Source organism: Lontra canadensis, unplaced genomic scaffold (assembly GCF_010015895.1).
Source record: "Lontra canadensis isolate GAN:19392208 unplaced genomic scaffold, GSC_riverotter_1.0 scaffold25, whole genome shotgun sequence".
Classification (NCBI taxonomy): domain Eukaryota; kingdom Metazoa; phylum Chordata; class Mammalia; order Carnivora; family Mustelidae; genus Lontra; species Lontra canadensis.
Window position 1 is genome coordinate 15,604,308 of NW_022631019.1, and position 7,750 is coordinate 15,612,057.

General features: G+C 47.6%; 1 protein-coding gene across 4 annotated transcripts; it reads left to right on the forward strand.

Annotated features, from left to right (window-relative positions):
- Positions 1-952: 952 nt before the first annotated feature.
- On the forward strand, positions 953-5,595 carry LOC116871162 (SCAN domain-containing protein 1-like). Of its 4 annotated transcripts, none has more exons than XM_032863689.1 (2): positions 953-997; positions 4,640-5,595. In XM_032863689.1, the coding sequence occupies exon 2, from the start codon at positions 4,672-4,674 to the stop codon at positions 5,122-5,124; it is 453 nt and encodes a 150-aa protein (XP_032719580.1). In that variant the 5' UTR covers positions 953-997; positions 4,640-4,671; the 3' UTR covers positions 5,125-5,595. The 4 variants fall into 4 exon arrangements, with proteins under 4 accessions (XP_032719580.1, XP_032719581.1, XP_032719578.1 ...); XM_032863690.1 differs by lacking the exon at positions 953-997 and adding an exon at positions 1,014-1,099 and having other exon boundaries at positions 4,663-5,595; XM_032863687.1 differs by lacking the exon at positions 953-997 and adding an exon at positions 1,337-1,478 and having other exon boundaries at positions 4,663-5,595.
- The last annotated feature ends 2,155 nt before the right edge of the window (positions 5,596-7,750 follow it).

Consider the following 7,750-nt stretch of genomic DNA (forward strand, 5'->3'; position numbering starts at 1 on the left):
ACATCCTCTTCCCCAGGGACATTGGCTGGGGGTGAGATGGGGTGGAGCTGGGGGTGTGGGAGGTTACCTGGAGCGTAGGGAGGGTTTGGGGGTAAGGGTCGTGATAATTCAGCAGGGGTTTTGGAAGTGCCCCTCTAATTCCTTAGCCTGTCCCATTTGGGTAGGGCAAATGGGTAGAGAGATAGGGACAGGCGCTCAGGTGGCCTACCTAACAGCCCAGTCCCTTCCCCTTCAAGGTTAAGAGCAAGGACATGGGAGGGCTGTCTCCGTTAGCATCTTTGCACTTCCTCTCACAAGCTGTGCTATCTTACCATGCGTGCTTCCGACTCAAATCCAGGCAAAACCCAGACGCGAACCAGCAAAGTGTGACTTCAAATCTTCAGTTCTTAACCATCAGCAATTGGTAAGTAAGTCTTGAGGAAGAGGCACACAGGGTTAAGCCCAAGCCTTCCATACACAGGACAGACAGACCGGCAAACCCACGCAGACACATGCCCACTTCTGTCTGCGTAGACTTCTGTCTGTGCCCACTCCCTCCCATGAAGTGACTCCAAGGGGGGCGCCACACAGGACCACTGCTTCCAAACAGCAGCCACCCAGCCCTCTATTCTGGTTTCTTCCCTCTGGGTGGTGCAAAGGCTCAAGGGTGTAACCTCAGGGTGGGGCGGTGAGTCAGCTGCGGGCGGCCACACTGGAGTGTCCCAATTTCCCGCTTCGACCTCTTTCCACCTCGCGGCTGCAAACTGCGGCTTAAAAAAATCAGAGAACTTCGCCTAAGCGGAGAAGCTACCTAGGCGTTACCCAAAGCTCCGCACGGTAGGAAGAACCGAGACGGAAGGCCCAAAGCCCATCACGGGTTAAAACCACGGAGCCGCAGAGTACCGCCGAGGCCTAGAGAGGCCGCGCCCCTCTACCCTGTTTCCCTCCCCTTCATTTCCAACTTCCGGGCGGGGAGCCACTTCCGGTTCCGGCGGCTGGCTACAAAGCTTTGCGCTGGGGAGGTGGTTTCCTTTTTTCGGAGTCGGTTTCGGGCTTTGAGTCGGCTCTCGAGGAGCCCCCGCCCCCGTTCCCCCCACCCTCCGAGGTGGCACCTGCGCAGGTGAACGTCCCCTCCCTCCTTCCCTCCATCCCTCCCGACCGCCTCTCTTTTCCGGGCGCACGGTCTGTTGGGAGTGGGGGGCCGCGGCGGCGGTGGCGGTCGGCCTCGGAGCCGAGAAGCCCTGCTCGGGGACTCTGCAGGCCGCTCGGGCTAGAGTGGCATTGGAGCTCGCTTCAGCTCGGGAGGAGGAGGTCCTGGTCTGAACCCCCAGAAGTCTTTTTCCGGTCGAACCTAGACCCTCCGAGCCGCGCCCATGTGGTGGGAGGAGCCCGGCTCCACTCCCCGCCTAGACGCCGGGAAATTTCTACTCAGCGGGGTGGTCCCACCTCCTTGGTCTTGTGACCTTGGGCAGATTCCCCTCTCATCAGGCCTTAGTTTGGTTACGTGTGAATGGAAGTGACAGTAACTGTCCCTTCTGGGTTATGGGGAGGATTGGATGAGGGGAAAGCGTCCGCGGAGTGTCTGGCGGGTAAAACTCAAATAGCATCGGCTGCTGCTGTTAATAGAGACAGCTGGGGCAGTAGAGAGTCGTATCCGGAGTTTAACTAGAGTGGCTGGGAGGATCACGTAGCGGAATGTAAATTGCCTAGCACAGTGTCAGCTAGGAAGTAAGTGCTCAGTAAGTCGGCATTATTAACGGATGAGGGTGAGCATTGTGTCTGGTCATTGATCTTCAAAAACTGATAGGATTTATAAGCTTTATAACTAAATCGTGGAGTTTGTCCATTTTTCAAATCCAGCCTTGAGAACTGGCCTCCTGACAACTGAGACTATTCTTAGAAGTCGGGGTTGTAAAGACCTCTGGGGCTGGGTGCTAGAAGTATTAATAAAAGGGTGTTTTCCTAAGCGTGTTACGGGTTTTTCCCTCGGAAGGGTTTTGGGCGGGTGCAGAATGTTTGCTTCCTTTGAATTAGGAAAGTAATACATAGTTGCAGTTAAAAAGAAAGCAATATAGAAAGATAGGGAATGGAAAATGTTTCTTCTGTCCCTGCCCCTCAAAAGTAAGTACAGTTGAAGGTAGCGTTTGTGATAGATCGGGTCATCTGTGCTTGTGTATGTATTTTAATTTCCCCGGGTGGGATCATACGTCAGGTGGTGACGTGTTATGGATGCCTGTTTGTATTAGCACTCACAGGCGGAGTTCATGCTTCATAAGATTGCCCTTATTCCGTTAAATGGCCGAATTATTTCCCTGTTGATGGTCACTTAGGTTGTTCCCAGGATTTTGCTGTCTCACATTTCATCCAACCTTTCCTTGACTAAATATTTCCTTTTTTTCCCAAGGCACCCCTGAGTTACGGGGATGTTTTGCTTTGGGCTTCATCATGCTAGGTTAGTGACAGCTTACTTTTGGGGAAGAGAACATGCTGTTGATACAGCAAAAACCCAGTAGTATGAAAAGAATAAGTGTGTTCTAGGAATATCTAAACGGCAGGGTCTGGAATCAATTCAGGTTTTCTAGAAAATGGGTTATGAAACATTTGAAGAAGAGGTGACTAGGATCTGAGAACTAGTTAATGCAAGGCAGCTGGTCAGTGTTGGTGATTGTTGGTCTCTGTCAGTTGTTACCAGAAAACAGATTTGAGACAGTCTCTGAGTCCGAAGAAATTTTAAATGTCAGAACTCCTGCTTCATGGACTGGGGAGGAATTAGATCTTGGGGGAGGGCGTTTGTTAATAAAAAAAAGAGATGACCTTTGAAAACTGAGCACATCATAGGAGTCGTACTCTTTGATTAGACATACCCGGATGTGGAAATTAATTTAGTCATTTCTGTACTGTCACTTGAAGTCTCTCTCTCCCTCTCTTTTAATAACATAGATTGTGGTTTTCCTATACGTAACCTTTCTCTTGGATTGGGGCCCTAACCCAAATGAAACAAAGCCTTTTTTTCCTAGCATTTTACACGTATTTAGTGTGCCCCTCCTCCCCTGCCCCACTCCAGCTGGTTTGCTAATCTTAGTGCTGACAATCATCCGGAGTTGGACATGTATGCTACTAGAATTCTGACTAGTTCAGTTTTCCATATACTGATTAGAGGAACTTAGAGATTTTATTTGTTTGGGAGAGGGAGAGAAAGAGCATGCATGCATGCACACAAGAGCCCATACCTTGGAGCACAGGGAGGGGCTGAGAGAGAAAGAAAGGGAGAAGCTCCAGCAGAATCCCTGCTGAACATGGAGATCATGACCTCCTGCTGAAATCCCAGAGTCAGGCTTCAACCAACTGAGCCACCGGGGCAGCCCTGATGAGCTGATTAGAGGAACTTAGGATCTTGATCTTAGCACAGAGGCTTTTCTATTCCTTCCTTTCCTTTTTTGTGAAGAGGGGATTTAGGTTTAACCCTGATGGTAGCTCCTAAAGTACTTTTTTTTTTTTAAGATTTTATTTATTTATTTGACAGAGATCACAAGTAGGCAGAGAGACCCACAGAGAGAGAGAGGAAGGGAAGCAGGCTCCCTGCTGAGCAGAGAGCCCGACGTGTGGCTTGATCCCAGGACCCTGAGATCATGACCTGAACTGAAGGCAGAGGCTTTAACCCACTGAGCCACCCAGGTGTCTCTAAAGTACTTTTTATTTTATTTATTTTTAAAGATTTCATTTATTTGAGAGAGTGAGTGAGCAAGTGAGCAGGAGCATGGAGGGGGTGGTGAGAGGGAGAAGCAGGCGCCCCACCAAACGGGGAGCCTGACCTGGGGCTTGATCCCAAGACCCTGAGATCATGATCTGAGCCCAAGGCAGATGCTTAACTGGCTGAGCCACCCAGGTGCCCCCTAAAGTACTTTTTAACACTTGTTATTCTTTCATCATAAAAGAGATTGGGTGGGGGGGGTCAGAAAAGACAGCAGAGTAGATGTCAGTGAAGAGACCTTTATCTTATGTTTTCAGTAGTTCCTCACAACTTGCTTTTGGACATGCACAACTCCATAAAAGACATTGGTGGAAGCAAACACCTGTGATTTTAAAGATTCTCCCTCCTGGGGCGCCTGGGTGGCTCAGTGGGTTAAAGCCTCTGCCTTCGGTCAGGTCATGATCTCAGGTTTCTGGGATTGAGCCCCGCATCAGGCTCTCTGCTCAGCGGGGAGCCTGCTTCCTCCTCTCTCCCTGCCTGCCTCACTGACTACTTGCAATCTCTGTCAAATAAATAAATAAAATCTTAAAAAAAAAAAAAAAAAGATTCTCCTATAAATCATGTGAATGCATAGTTTTTTATTTTAACATAATGTAAAATACTTTGTAATGCAGGGAAAATGAATGAAATATTCCTTACAAGATTCTCTGGTTAGTGAGGCCGGCATTCTTCATCCTCTCTGCTTTGAGAATCTACATTCTTCATTTTGGTAAACTACTGCCACATTTTTCTCAATTGTGTCAATTGATCCAGAGGAAACAAAAATAGAATTTCTAGTAGCTTTATTAAGAAATCCTGTTAAGATTGGAAAGCTGATAGAACTTGGGTCTGGAACAGATCCACAAGATCAAGGTGGTTTTAACAGTCTCTGGTCTGTTTTTGCTGAGCCTGTCTTTTCTCTGTGTTTAGGAGTTTTCGACCTCCTTTTCCAGAGTTCCAGAATGGAGACTGAAGGGTACCTAGAGGCACAAAGAAATAGAGAGGTCCAGAATGATAAATTGAGGTCACCATCAAATGAGATGATGGCTGAGGAGCCAGAAGTTGTCCTAATACCGGCTACCCAGGTCCAGGCTCCACGAGAGCCTTCTGGGCTTCCACAAGAGAGCCTTGATGAAGACTCTGTCGAAGACCTTGAGACCATGCCACGAAGGAATCCTCCCAACGCGGCAGCCTCCAGGCAGAGGTTCCGGAAATTCCGCTATGAAGATGGAGCTGGGCCCAGGGATGTCCTCAGACATCTGCAGGAGCTTGCCGGACAGTGGCTGAGACCCGATATTCACACAAAGGAGCAGATTGTGGAGATGCTGGTACAGGAGCAGTTCCAGGCTGTCCTGCCCGAGGAGCTCAGAGCTCGGGCCCAGAGATGTCAGCCTGGGGTCAGAATCACTGGCTAAATCCTGCCACAGGGTTCTTGCTCAGCCTACACATGAGAAGTAACCAAACGTTCTCTTTGTTGCAGGAGCCAACAACAGTCATGGAGAAATGTGAACCTCGGGGGTTTTTTTGTTTTTGTTTTTTTTCTTTCGGCTTGCCTTTGACTAGTTGTAATAAGAACCCATCAGAACCCATGTTTGGACCTCTCTCCGGCGGAGGCAGCTCTAATTCCTGGGACTGAGCTCCAGAAAGAGCTTCTGTTAGGACCCTCTTGTTAGGACAATCAGCCTGTTGCTTGTTCTTGCTCTGCTGAATGCCTCCTTTTTTGCACTTTCTGACATGCTTTAATATATTGTTATGTATCCAAAGAGGTAATTGCTTCAACTTTCAGAATTCTTGATTCTTGCTGTGGCGGCATGAATGGAAGCTTCTGTAACCCCACCAGTAACTCATCTTAGATGTCCTTGAACTATTAAAAGTTTAGTGCTTAATCACAATGTCCTGTGGTGATTTACCAATTTAGCTTTGACTCAGCATTTGAGAAAGTTGAGATAATTATCAGGAGTAGATGTGAGCTAGAGATAAGACAGGAGCAGGTCAGCCCTTTGTGTGCAGTCAGAATTTAAATTCCAGCTGAGAAGGGGATAAAACAGGGTCCTCCAAGGCGAGTAACTCTTGGATCTGTTTGATTTGCTCTCCCTGTTTCCATGGCCTGTGTTCCACAGCTTGTCACCCCCACAAGAGAACTAAAGCATCTGACCATTCTCTGCTGCTCCTCCTGAAGCAGGTCACCCTACTTTTTGTGTGTGGAGACGTGTGCTTTGGTTGACGGCTGAGAAAGCAGTCCGTAGCTGTGGTTATGTTAGAGAGTAAATAGCAGCTGCTTTTCCTCAGTGTGACCCAGTCTTGAGGAACCTTTCTGCCTCTGTGGCCTGGCTGTTGGATTTTTACATCTGCTGTAATCAACTTGCTGCCAGTTCAGAAACTGATCTTTGGAAGAGGGACTGGTTAGCTCCAAGCTGGAACTCGTGTTTATTCTGCCGGTGTGTTAATACTTCCTGTGCCTTCCGGACTGGTCTAGATACTAGGACACAAATACAAAACCCAGTGAAGAAGAAATGTATAGTTTTTTGAAGAGAGAGGAAGATGTTGAGCTCTATGGGTAGGATCATTAGTAAAACTAGTCTTCCTTTTTTTTTTTTTAAGATTTTGTTTATTTGAGAGAAAGCATGTGCAGGGGTAAAGACAGTGGGAGAGGGAGCAGAACAAGCAGAACTTCCCCTTGCTGAGCACAGAGCCTGATGTGGGGCTCAATCCCAGGACCCTGAGATCCTGACCTGAGCCAAAGTCAGACATTTGAATGAACCACCCAGGTGCTCCAAAAACATTTCCTATTTAAACATGCACGCACGCACTCTCTCTCTCTCTCTCTCTCTCTCTCTCAAAGCAGAGGAGAGAGGAAATAGCCAAGTTAGGGAAGTGAGATTTTTTTTTTTTTAAGATTTTATTTATTTATTTGATAGAGATCACAAGTAGGCAGAGAGAGAGGGGAAGTAGGCTCCCTGCTCAGCAGAGAGCCTGATGTACGGAGCTCGATTCCAGGACCCTGAGACCATGACTTTAGCCGAAGGCAGAGGCTTTGACCCACTGAGCCACCCAGGTGCCCTGAGAAGTGAGATTTTAATTGGACTTGGGTGGGAGATGACAGAATCCCACCTTGAGACAAAGTGTGGAAATGCTTGGGGAATAGCAAACATACAGAAGGGTGAACTGTGCCTTTTTTTTAACTAGGTTAAGCTTTTCTTTCTTTTTAAAACCATTTTATTTTTTAAAGATTTTATGTATTTGATAGCACAAGCCAGGGGGAGCAGCAGGCAGGGAGAGGGAGGAGCAGGCTTCCCCCTGAGCAGGGAGCTGGATGCATGGCTCGAATCCAGGACCCTGGGAATGTGACCTGAGCTAAAGGCAGATGCTTAACCATCTGAGCTACCCAGGTAGCCCTAAAACCATTTTAATTTAAAGATTTTATTTTTTATCAAGTCCTCTCTACAGACCCAACGTGGGTCTCAATCTGACAACCCTGAGATCGTCAGTCTGACTGAGCCATCTAGGTGCCGCATAGGTGAATTTCTAGTCCTAATTCTAAGAGTAAAATTTAACATTGGCAAAGGAGTTAGGAACCACGGTAGGGTTGGAGTATCTTCAATACTTTAATTTGTTCAGAGCATTATGAAAGTATTTCCTTTAGTCTGCCAAGATCAAGAACTCCTGGTGTTAAGAATTTCCTGGCCTGTACCCGTTTCTCAGCTGCTTTGGTGATCTGGAATATACTGTTAAGTAAAGGAGCCTACTTTCCCGGTGGACCCAGAAGTTACCACCTTCGGGATTGTATGGCTTGACGGCGGAAATGTCCTAAGTTAATGTAGCACAGATTTTCTCAACATGGGCAATTTGGAGCCAGAGAATTCTCTTCTGTGGAGGCTTGTCTTGGGCATTACAGGATGTTCAGCAGCATCTGTAGTCTCTCCTCATCAGCTGCTGACAGCACCGCACTGAAGAGACAACCAAAAATGTCTCCAGACATTGCCAAATGTTCCTCGGGGGCAAACTGGCCTTTAGTTGAAAACTGGCTAAACAGGAGAGTTG